This window comes from Protopterus annectens, chromosome 2.part2 (genome assembly GCF_019279795.1).
Source record: "Protopterus annectens isolate FY-2018-M chromosome 2.part2, PAN1.0, whole genome shotgun sequence".
Classification (NCBI taxonomy): Eukaryota; Metazoa; Chordata; order Ceratodontiformes; family Protopteridae; genus Protopterus; species Protopterus annectens.
The window spans coordinates 393,262,895-393,285,022 of record NC_056730.1 but is presented as its reverse complement, the minus strand read 5'-3'; the positions used below and the strand labels follow the sequence as shown (position 1 = coordinate 393,285,022).

At 43.4% G+C, this 22,128-nt stretch overlaps 1 protein-coding gene across 1 annotated transcript in view; it reads right to left on the bottom strand.

The window, feature by feature from the left end:
• Nucleotides 1–22,128, bottom strand: part of RIOK2 (RIO kinase 2) — a 307,636-nt gene that overhangs the window by 202,139 nt on the left and 83,369 nt on the right. The window contains exons 4-5 of the mRNA XM_044063914.1: nucleotides 16,326–16,501; nucleotides 5,976–6,064 (exon numbers count right to left, since the gene is read on the bottom strand). Of these exons, the coding sequence (XP_043919849.1) occupies nucleotides 5,976–6,064; nucleotides 16,326–16,501 (265 nt within the window). The remainder of the gene's footprint in view (nucleotides 1–5,975; nucleotides 6,065–16,325; nucleotides 16,502–22,128) is intronic.

Sequence of the window (22,128 nt, the reverse complement as noted above, 5' to 3'; positions counted from 1 at the left end):
CCAGACGAGCAGGCTCTGGCAGCTGAAAAGGTAGGTCATTGGGTCTGCTTACGAAAGGACTGACCCCTGCCCTCACCCGAAGCCTGTGCAGGAGAACTCCCTGTTCTAGGCCTAAAAGAGCCCTGAGCTCTGCCCTTACCACGTCTAGATCTGCCCCTAGACTGGGAATCATAAGAAGGATACGTCCACCCTTTAGTAGGCCAATTTCTACTAAACTTTGGAGGCTGGACCTGCAAAAAATCTTTAACAGTCTGCATAGACTTAGCCTTGTCTTCCATTTTCTTTAAAACTGTCTCAACAGGAGGACCAAACAACACGTCAGATTGTAAAGGAGCATCTAAAATCCTTGTTTTAACATGTCCAGACAAATTTTGATCCCTCAGCCAGGCGTGCCTGCGAAGAACTGACCCAGTGGCAGCCACCCTAGACGAGGCCTGTACAGCATCAAAACCACATTGCAAAGAATGCTTACCCACTTGTTCAGAAACATGCACTAAATCTTGCAACTCTTTACAATCAATACCTACTGCCAGAGCATCAACCTTAGACTTCAATTGAGAAAGGAGATAATTTTGGTATTTTAACATGTGAAACTGGCAATTCAGAGCCCTCATAGCAAGAGTGGAAGAAGCATAGACTTTCTTTCCCCATCTATCCAAGGCCCTAGCCTCCTTGTCTGCAGGAACCGGATTTTTAACAACAGAAGCCTTAACACCTTTAGGCCCCTGGCTAACAGTTTCTGGGTCTGCCCTAGGACTCTTAAAAAGATACTTATGAGCTTCAGGCACCCTGTAATACCTATCCGGCTTAACAGGAGCAGGAGGCAAAGAATCAGGATTAAGAGAAGCCTCTGTAAAAACATCTTCCACTACATCCAAAACAAGAGGTATAGCCAAAGGCCTATGCTGGGGTAAAAACAGAAATTCCCTAAGCCTTTTCCTGGAATCAGAGAAGTCCTGACCTTCCCACTTAAAATGCTCCCTCATGGAATGAAGAGTTTCTGAAAAGAAAAATCCTCAGGAGGAGTAGCAGAAGGAGTAGAATCATCCACATCAGAATCAGAATAAGGAGAGTACTCCTGCAAGTCTTCAGCCGAAGACTCTGAAACATCTGAAGCCTGCTCAAAACAGCCCAGCTCAGGGTCCACCCTAGGTCTGTTATCAGGAGGGCATAGAACCCTAATCAAAGTAATCAAATCTTCTGCCATTTTAAGCATATGCTTCTTGGGCACAGTACCTGAAGAGCTAGGGGTAACACCAACTGAAGCTAAACCTGGCCTGCCCTGGGAGAAGCCTTTGAAACAGAAGGAGAGGGCCTAGCCACCTTAGGAAGGGAGGGGAGTATAGTAACCTGAGAAGCCCCTCAGCCTGACTTGTCTCCTGAGAGGCCACATCTTGCAATAATAAGGTCTCACCCTGGGAACACAAAGAAACCTCCGGTGGAGCCACCGGCTCCACCGACACCTCTAAAGAACCGCGTCCGGTACAGGCGGTTCTTCCAGCCTAGGCTTAACTGCCTTGTCCTTGCGCTTCTTGAAGAAGCGGCCGGAACATCCGGCGGCATTTTATAGTTGCACCGCTTCCCAAAGACTAACCTTGCACAATCCAACCTTCTCTTTATAGTGCGTTTGTTAAATCTAGCACAAGAGCGACAGCCAACAACGTCGTGCTCAGGCCCTAAGCAAGGAATACACAAAGTATGATAATCTCTATGCGGTATCTGTTTCCCACAAGAAATGCAATTATTGACTTTTTCTGACATCCGGTAAATGACTGAGGCAAGAAAAAACTAAAATATTCCCCAACGGGGTACTTAGCCAACTTTGAACTCGGTCTGAAACTTCTAAATCGAAAAATCTCAGAACGCCAACCGACACTTGCAATGCTGCTTCTGCATCGGACCATGCGGCAAAAAAGACTGGGGATATGACGTCGGTCATGCGCATTTGTACCCTGACGTCCTGATGTCAGTCAAATGCGCCCTGACCGACGTCAGCCTTATACTTTGATATTCGGGCCGACCGAGGACAGCGGACTACCCAAGTGTAAGGACTGCAGCAATGTGAGATGAAGAACATCAGTCACATATTTTGTTGTTGGGTGTGATACATTCATGGCAGAGTGTCTGTTTACTGTGCACTTAAGGCACTCGCATATGTGCAGTGATCGTGCCATTGAAACAGAAACAGGATTCAAACAAACACAACCATGAAGGCAAACCGGTGGTACCCTGCCTTAAACTGTACCACAGAAGGTAGTAACTGTTGCAAGGGTCAACATACGAATGGAAGCTGATCCATGGTCAGCCTCAGTAATATGCAGATACACCATATAATGCCTCGCAACGCTACTGTGAAACTACTCATCCACATATTATGAGGCCAAACACAGAGGATTCCATAGCTGTGTCATGAAATATAATGGCAACAACAAGACCTGCTGTGCTTCACAGCAATATGGCATGAGAGGTACTGCACCTATGGAAATAGCACCTGTTGAGCCAGATAGGGTCTTGGATAACATAAACACACTGCCCCCCCAAACAGGTACACATTCATATATCCATGTACACTACAGAGCCCCTGTAATAACAACTATGCAGGTACAAGCTGCACTCTCTAATGCCATACGTACAGCCTGCATGGGACCTGTCCACATTACAGGTTATATCCTACACAAATGTCAAAACAATCTGCTCCCCACATAAACAGCTCATACAATCATAGCTTCATGTCAGGCTGTGTACACACTCAATGGTGCACAGCAACAGTCATCTGTTAATGCTGTCAATAGCCGAGGGACCCTGGTATGTGTACAGCTGACCTGGTTACAAACAATAGTATCATTGCATTGCATAACACATAATGTAACTGTGTCAGTACACGAGTACAGTTGTTGTAGGGCTAGGTACAGTCCACTAGTCAAAGGTTACTTGGTGTTGTTTCATTACATGTCATACCACATGTACGGATGTGTGTTGGTGGTCTGAGGACATGGAAATACACCCCTGGGATCACTTCATTGGCTCTGCTTGACAGAGGCTCAGTTAATTAATCAATGGGGTGGCGAAAGCTGACACACTCTGGCTAGGCTTATAAATGCCCTCGGGCAGATAGCCTCATACCTACCTACCTATCATACCTACCTAGTAAACTGCTCAGAGGGCACAGATCAATGAAGTTGCTGTATGCAGACGATGTGGCTTCACAAGCAGACTCTAAGCAACAACTCCACAAAAAGATAGGGGAATGAAATGCAAAACTGAAGGCACATGGGATGAAACTAAGCCCAGATAAGACAGTGGTAATGACAGCAAATTGGGGAAATCAGAAGAAGCTGAGAACTGAGAGAGAGGAAAAGACAGTGAAACAGGTAAATAATAGTTTCAGGTATCTGGGAATGGGTGGGTTGAGGAGAACGGAAGCCTGGTTGAAGAGGTCAAAGCTAGAACCAGAGGGGTTGCAGCCAACTTGCATACACTCTCAGGTGTACTGAATGACAGAAGAATGCCAAAGAAGCTGAAAAGTAAGGTGTACGAGTTGTGTTGCAACCAGTACTACTGTATGGTACAGAAACCTGGGCAGTAAAGGCAGAATAGATAAGGAAACTAGAGGTGATGGAAATGAAGTTCCCGAGAACAGTGGCAGGATGTACAGTGTGGGACAGACAAAGAAATAAGAACGCAAGAACAGAAGCCAAAGGAGCTCCAACTGCAGAAAAGATCAGACAAAATAGATTACGGTGGTTCAGACACATGCAAAAAAGCAGAAGACAATCTGGTGAAGAAGATTTGAGACATACGAGAAGAAGGTAAGAGGAGACGAGGGTGTCCAGCACAGAGGTGGATGGGTTGCGTGAAAGAAGATCTGTAAAAGTCAGGTGTAAGTGTCAAAGAAGGCAGGAGTATAGCATTGAAATTGAGAGAGATGGCAACAGTTAACACGATACCCTGACCCCATATAGAAAATGGGAAAAGGGGGGCTTAAGATAATGATGAATAAAAGCAGCTGTCCAAAATGATTCTTTTAGCCATACTATAGCAATGAGACTTCTAATGATACCTGCTGATCATGTACTACCTACTACCTCCAGAAGTGGGTTCATACAACAACTCATGCAAGGGCAAGGGCACAAAAGACTCAAGAATAGGTGTCAACTGACATGGAACCTCTGTGCACGTGCACTCACTAAATGTAGCACAGAAGAAGACCGTACTGTGCCAGGCTCAGCTTTGGCACTGGGATGTATTTTGCAAAGGTGAGGTCCAGTACTCCAACTCGAGCTCTCAGACATTTGTTTTGATATCTAGACCTTGTGCTGCAAACATGGTGCAGAAAACGTGGTGCAGACTTAAGCCCCCCCCCCCATACTGGGGACCCTTGGAGGAAGACTTCAAATAGAGGCCTTCAGACTTTAGACTGGATGAAACAAAAGACCAAACCTGAAAACCAGACTGGTCAACCTTGAGCTCTAGTGGATCATCTGGAGTTGGACAGCACCACTAGCCTACAGCATTCCCCTAAGGTGGCAGCCTGGGAAGCACAATTGCTGTGGCACAGAAATAGTCAGGCATAAAATTCAGCATCTGCAGGATCTAGAAAGCATTTTTAAAAATTGACTTGGCAAAAGAAGGATGAGGATGTGACATACTTCCCGAGTTACTACCCTCACAATGTGCCAAATTATGCTTCTAACTACAAGGAGGACTGTGTCCAAACTTTTTTTTTTTTTTAAATCACAAAACAGGACAGAAAGTTTCTCTCTGGCATCACTGACTGATGAAGCTAAACGCCTGGCATGATAATGCAGGTATGGGTTTTGGCTGGTAACTGAACAGAGACATGGACATTTAGTCAATCTTACATAGATGATGAATGCCAAAACTTTACCAAACTGTCAGTATAGGGTCCCAATATGAACTGTGCAAACAGCTTTAAAGACCTGACAGGTTCTGGATTTAGGCTCACTTAAGCAGTAGTTGTACAATGCCATAAAATGTATTGGCACATACTGCATGTATCCACAACAATGGGATCTTCTGACCAGACAGGAAGAAAGAATGAACCCAACTACACGGCCCATCAAGGAAGGCACTCCATGTCAGATCAAACAAGCTCATTGGTGATAAAATTCTTAAACCAACAATGAGAAGAAAAATAACATTTGCTCAAAAAATGAAGACCAATAAGGATGAACTATCTCATCTGCTACATGCCAACAATGATGCAGGTATCTAGCACAGACCCCACTAATTCCACATTTTAAACTGCAGATATGACCTGGGAGAATAGTTCAAGCTAAATATTTGCTTCCTCACTAATTGTATGGCTTTGCACAGTGGTGCAACACCAAGTTTTGCTACCTCAGAGTCCTTAGATCACCAGTTTGGTTCTTGAATGTTTTTTTTTTGGGGGGGGGGGGTAGACTTTGTATATCACTGCTTCTGTTCTGGTTTTCAGTGGGTGTGCTGATTTTCTCCCATATCCCAAAAACATACTGTAGGTGAAACGGCATTCTTCCAAGTTAACTCCAGTGTGTAAGAATAACTTAAAGAGTATACATCCTGCAACAGGCTGGTGCCTGAAGACGACACATGGAGAATGAAATAACTAAATTACACAATTAAGAACTAAAGAAAAGACTACAGCCATAGCACACTATACCAAAATGGGACACAGCAGTTTTCTATCTGCTTGGGAATGCATTTTGCTGTATTAGATATATTACTGAAATAACACATTTCTAAACGGTAACAACCTGCTGCCTGACTGGTAGGGATACATTTAAATGCATTTACAGAACACACAATTCCTATGAATGCATTACACTATGTGTGCTGATTATCACAATACATAGGACAACAAATGCATGCTCTCAAATCATATTGGTTGAACTCTAACAGATTAGGTTTCATTTTCAAATAAACACTTTGGCTCACTGTGTTACATTCTCCTGCATTTTTTATTTGCTACTTACAGTGGATATCCATTAAGAAGCTCCATAACCACAGCATGCCTGTTGTAGTCTACTGGCCGTGGAACAGGAAAACCTCGGTCATACAGAGCCTATTATGTGAAATAAAACAATGTCATTTAGTAGTCTGACATTTGTACTTAGTAACATGCAATCAATCAAAACAGGGAAACAGTTCAGCTTCGGCTAACAGACTCATACTAGTGCAAGTATGATGCCAAGTGAACTTTGAACAGGGTAGCATTCTGTAAAAATGGATGGGGGTAGCGCTTCTCCCTTTACACTGTGTATCATAATATGTCATTCTTCTTCCATTCTACAAAATGGCTCCATTAAAAGCAGTTAAAACACAACGAAACACTGAAAGACACCCACTGGTAATCCGAAAAAACAAGATGCAGGAATCACGAACCAAATGCTGAGTAAAAATTTTAATTAAAACAGCTCCACTAGTTCAGCGTAAAAAGTACAAACACTCCAAGCATGTAAAGTCAAGCGCTTTCACCCGGGCCCTCCCAGGCTTTTTCAAGACATGGTTACATTGGGTGATGGGTCCATCACCCAATGTAAAAATGTCTTGAAAAAGCCTGGGAGGGCCCGGGTGAAAGCGCTTGACTTTACATGCTTGGAGTGTTTGTACTTTTTACGCTGAACTAGTGGAGCTGTTTTAATTAAAATTTTTACTCAGCATTTGGTTCGTGATTCCTGCATCCATTAAAAGCAGTACTAACCTCAGAAATTTGTCAAGCAATTATTTTAGTTTTAATCACAAACAAATGAATACAAGATGTTTCTACGTATCATTTTCAAATAGTTTTCTACTGTTCATTGAGAAGGACATAAAATACTATGTACTCACACCAGTGCAGGTACCAACAGATATTTTTTTTTACTTCACTTTGTATACCAGGCACAATAGAAAAGTGGAACAACTCAAGGTGTTCTATGTGAGAAAGGGGAAGAGTTATGAGCATCTTGAAAGGTGTTTGTAAGAAGATGCATGCGAAAAGAAATAACACATGAATGGATTCACAATGTTAGCTATCTACTTACTCCTAAGATACTCGAAGATGGTAACGCACAAGCTGAATGACAAGATGCATGTTGTTAACATAAAAGCTATACCAAAACCAATGTATTTATAAACTAATTACCTTTACAACACATATTCTCCTGCGTCTGAAGAATGCATCTTATTTTTACTGCCAAGACCATGATAAAACATTGTAAATATTCAGCAATAAAGTATTTCTGAAGAATGTTTTCCAAAATATCACTATTGTTACTGAACAAGTTCTAAAGGGATAATGCCAAAGGTCAGTCATGCTTGCCAAAACAGAAAGTTATGAAGTTTTTGTTAGCTATTCTGATAGTGTCTGCTTGGTTTCAATGTGGCCTTATTTCTTTTGCACTCTGGACAAAAATGCTGTACAATTTCCCTGAGTTGCTCAAAAGTGCATGTTTATGTTTGCTTGAATTCTGATAATGAGGAAACAAAGTTGAATGTTGAATTAGTTACTTTATGGAAAACAGACAGGACTGTATGCATTAAAGAAGAATCCTGTCTTAAGTGCAAGTTTCACCATCCAGCTTATGAGCTCCTGGCACTTGAATGCTACAAGCACATACTCATTTTCTACTTCTCAATTACATAGGTTCATAGGTAGGTACTAGGCTATTGGCGCTAGGGCCTACATAAGCCTAGCCAAAAAGGTACCCTGGCTTTTGCCACCCAAGAAAATTATTTTCCTGTGCCCCTGTCGAGCAGAGCCACAGAAGTGATCCCCGGGGTGAATTTCCCATCTCCCATCCAATTATCAAGATTTTTCTTGAAGAGTACTAATGAGGAGCTTTGTCTGATTCAGATAGGTAGTTTGTTCCATAAGTCTCTGGGACAGGAATCTATCCCTCCAGCATGTTCTGTTTATTGTGGTGACAAGGTTTAGGTCCCTAGGGCGTGTAGCTTGGAGGGATTGGGATTTCTTTAACTGGAGCATGTCCAACAGCTCTTGGTTTGACATAGCTTTGTATGTTAGGCAGAGATCACCTCTGAGTAGGCGATATGCAATGGAGTAAAGCTGAAGTTTTTTTGAGATGGTCTGCTTAGGGCATCTGTTTGAGGCTGGTAATTCTCTTTGTGAGGTATTTCTGCAGCCTTTCCAGATGTCTTGTGAGGTACATACCAAAAGGGGTGCTGTACTCTAGAATGGGTCTAATGAGCGACGAGCAGAGGGAACAATGACCTCTTTTTTCCTGGATGAGAAACCTTTTGTGATGAGGTGTGCCATGTAGAATGATTTCCTGACTACTGTGGCAATGTGATTATCAAAGGAGAGACTACTGTCCACCTGTGTCCCAAGGTCTCAATCACACTTTTGGTGTTAAGTAGACTATCGCCTATGTGGCAGTTCATGGGTACAGAGTTTTTACCAAAAGGGATAACAATGCACTTTTTGGCATTGTGCTTGAGGCCATGGCTTTGACACCAGGCATATGTCTCAGTGAGGCCCTTTTGTAGGATGTCCACATCATTAGGAGTTTCGATTAAGGCTCCTAATTTGCAGTCATCTGCGAACTTCGTTAGCCAAAGACCTTCTATGTTAACCTGTACTGCAGAGAAGTAGATACCAAACAGGAGAGGACCCAAGACGGAACGCTGTGGTACTCCACTTGTCACTGGTCTGAAGTCAGATTTGGAGTCTGCAACTTTCACAGTGTGGGTTCTGACAGTGAGACAGTTGGCAACCCATCTTTGAGACATAGGGAGTTGTACCTAGTTTAGTGAGATTTGTCTATAATTCCAGAGTGGGGGATGGTGTGGAAAGCCTTGGCGAGATCTACATAGGCTGTGTGAACCACTAATGACTAACTTGCTACAGCTATAAGGGGAATCTTATTGCAATGTCTTAAAAGAATGTGCACAATGAGTCACTTTTTTAAGTACTGATATTATTTAGATAAAGAAGGGGTGAAAAGAAAGAAAAATGTTTAGGAAAGGAAATAAAGCACATAACTCTCAAACGTACCTAAAAGATCAATGAGAAATCAAAAAAATAAATCTGGGACAATTTTGCAAACCTGAGGTGGTATTTACACTATTAAACTGCCTGGATGGGAAATGATCAAACACTGATGTGGTATTTACTCTACCAAGGGAAATTTGGCTAAAGCACTGGGGAACTTCCCCATCTCTTTTCGATAGGTGCCATTGATCTTTTACATGCACTGAGCTACCACCAACTCAAGCAGACAGGGCCTTGGTTTAACATCTCATCCAAAAGGCAATGCACTCATGAGTGCAACAACTCCCATGCTGCACTACAGTGTCAGCAATCCATCTACCTGGTATTGGAATAGAACCCACATCCTTCGGCACCCAAAGGTGAATGTGCTACCGGTTTCATCAAGAACACCAAGAAAGTAGTGTACACTTACTATAAATGTAGATGTTAGAGTGTGTTCACTGTTGCAGTCATCACACTTGGGTTATCTGCCTGCAGGTAGCCCTCAGTGGCCCAAATACCAGAGTCTTGGGATTTCTGCGTCGGATGCTGTCGCCTCTTCCATGACGTCAGGTCGCCGGGGGTATAAAACATGCAGCCGATGCCATTACATCAGTTTTTCTTGCCCCAGATGTCAGGAGCCCCCAAAATAGGAAGCAATTACATGGTGTGGAACACCTCCAGTAAAAAGTAAATACCACTGCCATAAGATATGACTAAAAAAAGAGGATATGTAGACAGTATAGATAAGACAGGGGGGGGGGCTGGAGGGAGGGTAACCAGGACTGCAACAGTGAATACACTCTAACATCTACATTTATGGTAAGTGTACACAACTGTACTATGTTCTTCGTGTTTCACTGCTGCAGTAATCACACCTGGGTTGATTCCCAAAGCTGAGGAAGGGTGGAGGTAGTCAAGACTGAATCCAGCTCTGGATTTAGAAAAAAGATAGGTAAGTGGCAATGCTTGATGAAGGTGTGTACAGAGCTCCAGGTTGCATCTTCCAGGATGTCCCTGGTAGGGACTCCCCTGAGAAAAGCTGTAGAGGTTGAGGTAGCCCTAGTGGAATGGGTTCTGATCCCCTGTGGGGTATGGTTTTCCATTGTGTTTCTAGCAGAAATAAATGCAGTGTACTATCCATTTGGAGATTGTTTGCTTTGAAATGGCCTTGCCCTCTGCCCCTGTAGCAAAGCTGACTAGCAACTGGTCAGATTTTCTGAAAGGTTTAGTCCTGTCAAGGTAGAACCTAAGCTGTCTGGGCACATCCAAGGAGTGCAGGATCCTTTCCCCTTTATTCGGAGAATTAAGAAAAATGGTGGGTAAAATGGATGGACTGGTTTAAAGCCACACTGGATACCACCTTGGGCATAAATGATGGGTTAGTCCTGAGGGAAACCCTGTCTGCATGGAAGATAATGAAGGGTTCTACAGCCATAAGGGCCTGAAACTCAGACACTCTTCTTGCTGAAGTGATTGCCAGAAGTAAGGCTGTTTTCCAAGAGAGGAATTTTAACTCTGCTGTAGCAGCAGGCTCAAAAAGGGGGAAGCAAGAGCTTCTCAAATACAAATTTAAGGTCCCAGGCAGGAGTGGGAACTCTCCTCGGGGGGGTCTTAAATTGTTAGCTCCTCTCAGGAACTATTTAACCAGATGGTGAGAAAAGAGGGGTGGCTCAGTATTGTAATGAGTTGAGATGGCAGAGGCATGAATCTTAATTGAAGAGAAGGATAGGCCTTTGTGGAGCAGTTCTGCTAGATAATCCAGGATTTGAGGTAAGGTGGGCACGGCGGTGTCCTTTCCCTGAGACTGGCACCAAGAACAGTATCGGTCACTTTTCCGAATAGGATTTCCTAGTACTAGGCCTCCTGGCCTCAAAGATGACATCCAGCACCAGTTTGCTGAGAGTTACTGGTGATGTATTCAGGGAATAAGCCAGGCTGCTAGGTTCAGGGTTTGCAGCTGAGGATGCAAAAGCTGGCCCTCCTGCTGGGACAGCAGAGTGGAGGTCTGATGCAGGTGCTAGGGTTGCAGTGCTGTCAGACTGCATAAAAGTGGGTACTAGTGCTGGCGTGGCCAGTCTGGTGCAATCAGGATTGTCCTTGGCCTGTCCTGTTTGATCTTGAGTAGTACTTTCGAGAGGAGGGGCAGAGAATGAGAGGTTTTCCCATGTAAAAAGGAAAGGGCATCCACTTTCCAGGCTTGGCTGTGGGGAGTTCTGGTGCAAAATTTGCTCAATTGATGATTTTTTGGGGGGGGGGCAAAGAGGTCCACCTCTGGTGTTCCCCACCTGTGAATTAGAAGCTTGAATGAGTTGGGTTCCAGTTTCCACTCGTGTGGGTCCATTAGATTTCTGCTTAAATCGTCTGCCAGTGAATTTTCTTTGTCTGGCAGGAATTGAGCTTGCAGGTGCACTTGATTGCTCAAGCCTGTGTTCCACAGAGCCATGGCTATTCTGCAGAGTGGGTAGGAATGAGTTCCCTCCCTGTTTGTTTATGTACCACATAACTGTGGTGTTTGTCTGTCTTTATCAACAGTTGTCCTGGAAGGATAAGGTATTTGAAGGCTGCCAGTGCATTCTGTACAGCTAACATTTCTTTTTGACTGTTATGCAGGTGAATTTGTCCTGAGCTCCATTTGCCTTGAATGCACTTGCCTGAAACGTGAACCCCCCATGCGTAGTCTGACAGGTCTGTTGTCAGGGTTTAGGCGGCAGTGAAAGAGTCCCTCGTTGTGGTAGCAGGCTTCTACCCACCAAAGGAATTCTGTCATTAGGCAAGGAATGATAGGAATCACTGTTTCCAGGTTCTGAGAATGTTGACACCAGAGACTTTTTAAGTACCACTGAAGTTGTGTCATATGCAGTCTTGCACATGGAATTAAGAGAATGCATGAAGCCATGAACCCTAGAGCTTGCAGCATTTTTCTTGCAGATCGCTGGGTTTGAGTGGCCAGTAGTTTGAAGTAATTTGTCAAATAAACCTGCTTTTCTGGAGGGAGGAATACCATCTGAGAAGTTGTGTTCAAGCTTGCTCCCAGAAATACAATTTTGTGGCTGGGTACCAGATGTGATTTATTTTTTTCGATGGCATACCCCAGAGAAATTAGGAGTCTCTTTACAAATGTCAAGTGCTGTTGTAGCAGTTCCTGACTTTCCACCTGAATCAGGCAGTCATCCAAGTATGGGTAAATTTGAATTTTTCTCTGCCTGCAGTATGCAATGGCTGGAGCCAGGCACTTTGTGAACATCCCGGGTGCAGGAGATAAGCCAAAGGAAAGTGCAGAGAACTGATCGTGCATAGAGCCTGCCCTGAAACGTAGATATTTCCTGCAAGATTCCCTTATGGGGATGTGCAGATAAGCTTCTTTTAAGTCTAGGTTGACCAGCTAGGAGTCCTTGGCTAACATAGGAAGCAGCTGCTGGAGTGTAAGCATTTTGAATTTTGTACCACCAGGAAGGTGTTGAGAATTGACAGATCCAGGATAGGGTGCCAAGAGTTTTCTTTTCTGGGCACCAGCAATAGTCTGTAGTAGAAAACCTGTCTCCTGTCTCCTTTGCTCTGCTGGAACAGGCTGAATAGCCCTGATACGGAGAAGAGAAAGTATTTGCTTTTGGGCCTCTACCCACTGGTTTGGGGGAAGGTCTGGCAATCTGCTTGGGGTTGAAAGAGTGGAAGTAGAATCTGTATCCCTGGGATACAGTGTTTAAGACCCATCTGTCCTGTACTCCCAGTTTTTTGCATGCAGGATGAGTTTTCCTCCTACAGGTGCAAGTATTTGGGCATAGCTGGGAAGGATGAAGGACAAGCCATTGTGAACTTTTTCCATAGAGTGTGGCTTACCACGCTCTGTTTCTGAGGTGGGAGCACTCCATTGTTTAGATCTGTGCATACCCTGAGACTGTAGTCTTGGTGGTCTGTTGCCCCTGGGTTTGGACTGAGAAGGTCTGGGAGGGACTGGAAAGGACCAGTTCTTTTGAAGGCCAATGCCTACTGAATCTAGGTGGCTGTACCTGTAACAGTTTGCATAGCTTTAGCTTTTCCCACCATCTTTTTTTAAGAACGTCTGCTTTTGTGCCAAACAAACGTTCTTAGTTTAATGGAACATCTAGTAGTTTTGCTTTGACATGTTCTGGCAAGATTTGTTCCTTCAGCCTAGCAAGCCTTCTCAGAACAGACCCAGTGACAGCAGCCCTGCAAGATGCTTCTAAAGCATCAAAACCACACTGCAATTTGTTTTCCAACTTGGTTTGCAGAATGCATTAACTCTTGTAAATCTTTATTTTCTGCACAATCAGGAATCAATATCATTTTTGTTTTATTAGTTCCATAATATGCTGCTGGTACTTCAACATGTGAAACTGGCAATTTAAAGCCCTGATGGCAAGAGTTGCAGAGGTATATACCTTCTTCCCCCATCTGTCTAAAGCCCTAGAATCCCTGTCTAAAGGGGTAGGGTTTTTGGCTGTAGTAGCCTTAATGCCTTTAGGCCCCTGGAAAATGGTCTCTGGATCAGCAGTGGGATTTTTGAAAAGAAATTTGTGAGAGTCCGGTACTCTGCAGTACCTGTCAAGCTTTCTACAAGCTGGTGGTAAAGTATCATGGGTAAGACTGGATTCCATGAAGACATCAGAGACAATTTCCGGAACAGGGGGGATAGCTAGGGGCCTGTGCTGAGTCAAGTTTAAAAATTCTGAGTCTATTTTTGGACTGTGGGTAGCCCTGGCACTCCCAGCGGAAATGCTCTCCGAGGATATGCAGGGTTTCACCGAAAGAAAAGTCCTCTGGGGGGGAGGCAGGGGGAATGGAATCCTCTGTATCTGAATCCTCATTAGGTAGATAAGGGTATATCCTGGTAATCAGAGGGGTGAGTCATCGGACTCATGATCTGTAGAACCAGAAGGAAAATCAATTCTTTGTCTTTTAGAGGGGGAAGGCTGGCTTCCCCTGATTAAAGTAATAAGGCCTTCAGCCATTTTAAGCATTTGTTTCTGTGGCATGGGAGCTTGAGAATGCGCTTTGGTTGTCTGTTTCCTATGCGTAGTGCGAACTCTGGGCCTGAGAAATTACGTAGTTTTATTCAGAAAAGAAGTTGTTTGTTTAATACGAACATCGGAAGGTCTGAATACACCCTCAGAAGCCGGTGCCTGCACAGTGGCTCCGGACCCATCAAAAGGTAGAAATATTGCATGTTCCATAGTCGAAGAAGCATCTTGCGGCATACCGGACTTCGAATGGGTCTCAGTAGAGGCCTGTGAATCTGTAGAAGCAGGTATCAGGGGCTGCGAAAGCACCTCACGGAGTACCGGAAGACTGGAGACTAGCTTAATGGAAGCGTCGGCGGCAGTTTTGAACCTATGCTGTCTGTCTCTGTCTTTATCCTTACGTTTTTTCGGAACTTCAGTAGTCTGAAGGCTTATCAAAGCCATATCTGAATATGAAGAATGAGAGCAAAAGAATTTATCGACAAAGATAGCCCGACAATGAACAGTTCTGGAGTTGAACAAGGCACAAAACCGACAGCGAGGAACGTCGTGGTCTGGGCCTAAACAGGTGACGCAGTAAGAATGAAAATCGTTGCGAAGTATTTGCTTTCCACAGGCAAGACAACTGTTAACTTATTCTGACACTGGTTAGAGCAAGAAAAAAGGATCCCCCCAACAGGGTACTTAGCTTTAGAAGACTTCAAGTTTGAAACTCGATTAACGAAAATTTCAGGTAGCGGCCGACCGGCACTTGCGAACTACTTCTGCTTCGGGCTTTGCCTGGCAAGAAAAGCTGATGTAATGACATCGGCTGCATGTTTTATACCCCCGACGACCTGACATCATGGAAGAGGCGACAGCATCCAATGCAGAAATCCCAAGACTCTGGTATTCAGGCCGACTGAGGGCTACCTGCAGGCAGATAACCCAAGAGTGATGACTGCAACAGTGAAACATGAAGAAACCCCATCCTTTCCCTTAAGCTAGGCAACAAAATATGCAATACTAATATCCTTCGAGTTGCTAAACATTATCATTATGTCATCCTTCAACAGTTACAAGAGTGGATCAAGTAATAGCAGCAATCTGTAGCAAATTAAAGGGAAGCTGTAAATTTGAAGGCACAATTTATTGATAAAGTAACCAGATTAATTAATTTCAGATTAAGTACCAAAGCAAGATCTACAAAATATGGCAATATAAAATTTACTGACTCTGCGAAAGCCAGTACAATTCTGGAGAATCATGGAGACGTTATAAAGATTGCCAGATTAATGATAACCACAGATAGAGAACATCAGAGTGAAATTATATCTTGCAATAGGAGGACAATCGTTTCAGTGGAAAAGTAGTGAATACAACTTTCTACATCTTGCCTACATTAATACTAATACTACAGAGAGAAAAGAACAACCCCACCCTTGCTCAGGCAAGCAGAAAAATGACATACAAATGTGATACTTCTTGCATGGTAGAGGGTACACAAATACTACCAAGTGCTCCTCCAGTTAAAGTTTTGATGGTGCAGATAAGGAAACAAATAGCCCTAACTGAGGAAACAAACTTCCATATAGTCCATAAATAAGAAATGGAGAACGAGGACTCCAATGCAGACAAAATTCCAGCCAATACCAAAATTCATAAAACAGCACTCTTGGATTTTGGTTAAATAAATAATGACCCTTATAACAGATTATGACGGAATCAAATGGATAATATAGCAAATGTATGTACAAGTTGGATAGCAAGGTCTACTGGTTTTGGTCTTTGTATGATAAACAGGTCTTCTTGGGAAATTATACATATTACATTTATGTCCCATTATACAGCCGCAGTGGTACAGCGGTAGCATTGTTGCCTCACAGCAAGAGGTTCTGTTAGATTCTCGGCTGGAGTGCCTTGTGTGTGGAGTCTGCATGTCCTCCCCGCGGTCGAGTGGCCTCTGAAAGACATGCGTGAATGGGCGTGGTTTTGCTGAAGGTTGGGCGTCAGGCTGGCAACTCGGCACCATAAAAAAAATCAACTGCCAATCATTAGCAGACCGGAGTTCCGCTGTGGCGACCCCTAACAGGGAAAAGCCATAAAAGACAAACATTTATGTGCCATTATACAAGCTTTTTGGTGAAGGTACTCAGCACGTTATACTAGAACTTCTTTAAACTATTATTCATTTAAGACTAATCACATAAAACAATCTGCATACAGACCATACTGTAAAGCCGGGAGGAGGTCCCCAGTTTGCAGAGTGAACCATGTTGCTCCTTGTAATAAAAAGACAGACTCCAACACCTTACATATTTGCTTCTGCAACGCTAAATACTAGCTCTTCATTCAAAAAGCAAACCTGTTTTATTACTGCTCATACATACCTTCATGTAAGCAAATTCCTTCATAGCAGCCAGACGAGACAAATACAGCCATGACATCTTGTGCCTGTGCTTGTGATAATCTCGCTTATTTTTCAGATTACGAAAACAAGTTCTACCAAGTCTGTGTAGTTTTAATGCAAGCTGAATTTCGTCTTCATTTGCAACAATATAGATGTCTACAAAAGCAGTAAAAATCATTGTAATACACAAAAACACACAAATTTCATGGATGTAAGTTTAGTCCAAAGTCTAAGTGGAATTTCAGCATTTAAAACTGTAGTGAAAGCTTCTGGCCAACAGCAAAGAAACAACCTTTTCACTAGTTAATCACTAACCACAGTTAAAACTGATTGACACAAAAGTAAGTAATATTTGAACACTGCAGCAAGTGGTTGTTCAGCAAATCCATTTCCGATTCCCAAACTTCATTCTCAAACTTATGGTTTCACCCAAATTAAAAATCTCATTACAAATATACTTAAATGTTAAGACCAGATTCAGACCCAGATACAAATACTTTAATACTTTTATAGTCCCCAAACTTAATTTATGGTTCCATCCTATGTATAACTATCACCACACACCCACTTAACCTTTAAAACCAGACTTGGCAACACTTTACTAAGTTCCAAAATAACAAATCTTATACGCAGTCAACTCATAGAATGTAATTTCGTAAAAATACATACACTGGAACACCTGACAATACAAACTACAAAGATCAATTAATTATCCTTGCAATTAAAAAAAATCCAAAACAGGACTATTAAGCAGCCAATCAGTCTTATAGCTCTGGTACCAGACCCAGATGCAAATTATGCATAAAGCATACTGCTTTTTATTGTGAACCACCACCACAAATGATCAAAATCTTTGCCCCAAGCAGCTATCTTTTGACTGGGTACATTCAATCTCAGTCAAACAAATAAGATGAAGTAAAATTTGCCCTTGTAAAGTATTACTCTGGCTACCCAAACAATACCTTCATGTTTTTGTACAACTGTAATTAGGTGTTAAGAGCTTGGTAGTCATGCTTCATACACATACACTGCCACTAAAAGCTGGGGTAAACTACAAAACTATCCAATGCACAACACAGCCAGCATCCATGCAGTTGTAAAAATAACGTGTTTCAAAATATTCAAGTAGGGTACAGCCTCCACTTTTTTTATGACTAATTTGCTGGTGTGGATGTCAGGGGGAGGGGATAATGAATGTGTATGAAACACAATTACCAATTTCTCAACAACTATGTATGAAGATGAAATACATTACCAGCACAATTTCTTTCATTTGCTCAAAATGAAATAATGCAGGTGTACTGAATGAACCTGTCTTCTCACCCAGAAGAGAAGTGTAAATGCAACTGACCACTACTGCACCTTTTGTAAATGATAAACTGAATTAATATTCTCAAAGGTAAACAGAAAGCACCCTCAACATGGGTATTCTGTCACTTGAAACAAAGTGGTCATAAGGGTATGGCCAGCCAATACAGTAACTCTAAAAAAAGGAAAATTAAATGTGCCAACATGTTCTTTTTTTTTTTTGCCAGGGAAGAATTATTAGCCCTTTTACAGCAATCTGTATCCCTGTAGAACAGATTTTAAAAGATGTCAGCAATATCTACTAATATTCAGAAACCGTTTTCCATCAGCCCACCAAGAAAAACCATATTATATTCAATGAAAATATTTGCCTGTGATCAGTTGACTACAAGTAGAAAAAAGAAAAAAAAAAAAAAACACGAGTGTGGGTAACAACTACAAATTTCCATTTAAGGAAAGTGCAATGATACGTAGGTTCACAGGTTGGTACTAGGCTATTGGCCCTAGGGCCTATACAAGATTAGCCATAACAATTCCCTGGATATCTCTTCCCATGATATTTACTTCCCTGGACCCCTGTCTAGCAGGGCGACTTGACATGATCCCCAGAATCTCCCATCCAATCATCAAGGTTCCTTTTGAAGAGGGCCAAGGAGGCGTTCTGCTTGACATGGATGGGCAGTCTATTCCAGAGTATGGCGAGTCTCAGGGTCAGTAACCTATCCCTCCAGCATGTTTTGTTCATTGTGATGACAAGGTTTAGATCCCTGGAGCGTGTGGCTCTGAGGGATTGGGGTTTCTTTAAGTGGAGCATGTCCAACAGCTCAGGGTTTGGCATGGCCTGTATGTTAAGCAGAGATCACCTCTGAGCAAACGATATGCCACAGAATATAGCTGGAGTTTTTTTTAGATGGTCAGCATATGGCATCTGCTTTAGACCTGTGATTCTTTTAGTGAGGTATTTCTGCGGCCTTTCCAGCTGTCATAGAAATCTTGTGAGGTACATGCCAAACGGGGCGTTATACTCTATAATGGGTCTAATGAGGGATGAGTACAGTGGGACAATGACCTCCTTTTTTCTGGATGAAAAACCCTTAGTGATGAGGTGTGCCACACAGAAGGATTTCCTGACTGTTGTGGTGATGTGGTTATCGAAGGGGAGACCAATGTCCATATGTGTCCCCAAGTCTCTCATCACACTTTCAATGTTTAGTGTACTGCCACCTATGTGGTAATTCACGGTTACATGTTTTTTTCCAAAGGGGATAACTATACATTTCTTGGTATTAAGCTTGAGCCCATGGCTCTGGCACCAGGCATCTGTTTCTGTAAGGCCCTTTTGTAGAATATCCACATCATTTGGGGATTCAATAATGGCTCCAAGTTTGCAGTCATCTGAGAACTTTGTTAGACAGAGTCCCTTAGTGTTGGCCTGTACTTCAGAGAAGTAGATGCCAAACAAGAGTGGTCCCAGGACTGAACCCTGAGGTACTCCACTTGTCTGGAGCTGGACTTGGAGTCGGCTACTTTTACAGTCTGGGTTCTGTCAGTAAGCCAGTTGATCCCATCGAGTGACGTAGGGATTTATGCCCAGCTTAGTAAGTTTATCTATGATTCCAGAGTGGGGGATGGCGTTGAAGGCCTTGGCGAGGTACAGATAGGCTGTGTGGACCGCCTTACCCTTGTCCACAGCTCTGGAGAAGCTCTGGAGACTGATTCAAAGAAGTCACTCTGGTTCAGGAGACAAAATCGGCCCTTCACAAACCCAAACTGGGTGGGGTCCAGTGTTTGAAGGTTGCCAATGTCTTTGTTTACAAGTTCGATGATAATGCTTTCCATGCCCTTGCAGATCAGACTGATGGGGCGGTAGTTCCCGGGATCCAAGCTGGATCCCCCTTTGTGGAGTGGGATAACTGTAGCTGTGCGCCAGTCAGTGGGCACAAAGGCTGAGGGGAGGCTATGATTAAACATGACACTTCGGTGAGATGCCAGTTCATTTTGAAGTTCATGTAGTATACAGCCCGGGATGTCATCTGGTCCCATGGACGCTGTATTCTTAGCTTTGGAGAGTGAGGTTTCAACCTGTGTGGCCGTGATTACCGAAATTTGGCAATCTTTTGGTACTGAGATGTGCCCTTTAGGGGGTGAAGTTGGCACTAAATCGATCTGCCAGGATATTGGCAATATCCTTGGGATCAGTATATTTAATGCCATTCTGTTGTAGCTCATAGCAGATCTGAGCATTGCCAATTAGATTCTTGACATAACTACAGAATGCCTTGTGGTTGTCTTTGGAATTTTTGGCAATTCTATTTTCGTAACTAGCTTCTGAGGGTTTTATGAGGGATCTCAGCTTCTTACGGAGGCTGGTGAGGGAGTTTTTTGCATCCTGGGATTTTCCTCTTTTCTGCAACAGTTTCTTCCTTCTGTTGTATAGTTTGTTTATAGCAGGGGACCACCAGATTGGCTTCCTTTTTTTGGAGGAGAGCATCGTGGTTCTATTTGGGACAGCACAATTCATGCACAAGTGGATGTGCTCGTACAGTGCCTTAGTGTAGGATTCAGCAGTCGAACTTTCAGATCCCTTCTGCATGGGTGTCATGACGTGTGTCACTTCTGACTTCAGTAGCATGAAGTTGGCTTTGGAGAAGTTTTTTAAAGAGGTTTCCTTACTGGGGGGTGGGATGTGGATGTCAAGGGTGACTTGCTTATGGTCACACCTGACAAATGAGGGGGTGACCACTGGTGTGGAGCATCTATCTCCCATGTTGGTAATGACCAGGTCTAGGATATTGGAGCTCCTGGTGGGACAATGGATTAGTTGATCCAGGGTGTTGGAATTTATGAATTCCAAGAACCGTTGGGAAAAGGTGTTGGTAAAAGAGTAGTTTTCCCAGTTAATGGCAGGGTAGTCGAAATCACCCAGTATTAGGGTGCTTGGTTGTATCTTAATATTTTCCAGTATGTTTAGAAAGGTGCAGTGAGAATCTTGGGGCATGGTGGGGGATCTGTAGCAAGCTACAATTTGGATTGCAGTCTTACCTAGTGTTAGTTGCATCTGGAGAATTTCAGATGCATTGTGTTGGGCAACTAGCTTGGAGGTGTGAATATCCTTGGTGAATATGGACACTCCTCCACCTTTAGTGTTTTGGTCTTGGTTTTGTGGCTGAAAAGTGTGGTAAGAGTTGTAGCCTGGTATTACAGGGGTGCTCTCTGGAGCCTTGAACCAGGTCTCAGTTACTGCACAGATATCTATGTTCTCCATTTTTAGGAGTGCCTCGAGAGAATGCATTCTGAGGTTTAGACTTCTAGCAGTCAGTAGCATTACATTCAGAATTTGCATGATTGTATCTGTTACAGTGGTGGTTTTGTCCTTTGAACCTTGTCTAAAAAGGCACTATAAGGGTGGCAAGAGCTTTTGCCAGTAACCTGAATCCCAGGGGTGACCAATGCAGACCATCTCTGGCAAACCATTGTGGTTTGTCGATCATGTCTTCCCAGCCAGACAGATACGGGATCCCCTTTGAATGACACCAGAAGCTTAGCAAATTGTTGCAGTCAATCATTTTGTCCTTATACTGTGGCATCATTCTGGGCGAAGGCAGGATGCTACTCAGGGCTAGGGTCATACCTGCCTGGGCCACTTCATCCGAGAGCTCTTCCATGTCTCTTTTCATGTAGTCCAGGGAGGTACGTCTCAAGTCATTCACTCCAACATGGACATGACAACAGTCGTATTTGTACTTCTTGTGGAGTGACTTGAGTGCATGCGTTATGTGGTGGATCCTGGCACCTGACAGGAAGCTGACTGTAATTTTCTCCTTGTTCAGCCGGTGAGTGGGACATCAGTGTGCCTGACTATAGAGTCACCTATATCTAAAGTGTTGGGTACATGGTCTTGCCTTAGGGGCTGTTGTTGGGTGGCACACTGGTGTTGTGAACAATGTGTCACTTTGATTGTGATTGGTGTTTGTTTGCATTTCAGCTTCGGAGGTCCTTGTTGCTTGGGCAGGATAATGTTAAGGGCCTCCGCATATGTGGGTTTAGTGTTGCTATGCGTGGGTGTTGATGGTGTGGGTTTTGAAGGGCTAGGAGTTGCTTGAGGTGTAGTGCAGGTGTTAACCTTCTCCTCTTGACTGTCTAGCACAATCTTGGCCGGAGAGAGCTTTGCTTCCAGTTTGGCTATGTAAGTGTATCTCTCACAGGTTGTAGTGTTGGGTGGTAGGAAGAGAGGGTTGTCTGTATACATGAGGCAGTTGCCGAATTGCCCCAGTATGCCCAGATTCACCAGGTAGACAGGAGAAATCACCAGAAGCTGACCCCTGGACATGCCTGTTAGGTGCTTTTTTGTAAAGTGCAAGAGCTGTTTTCCCTTACCTTTGCAAGGTACTTTGCAATTATACGCTGTTTAGTGCCTATGATTAATTTCTCCTTATTGACAAGGAGAGTTGAGTGCTTGCATCAGTTTCAGGCTT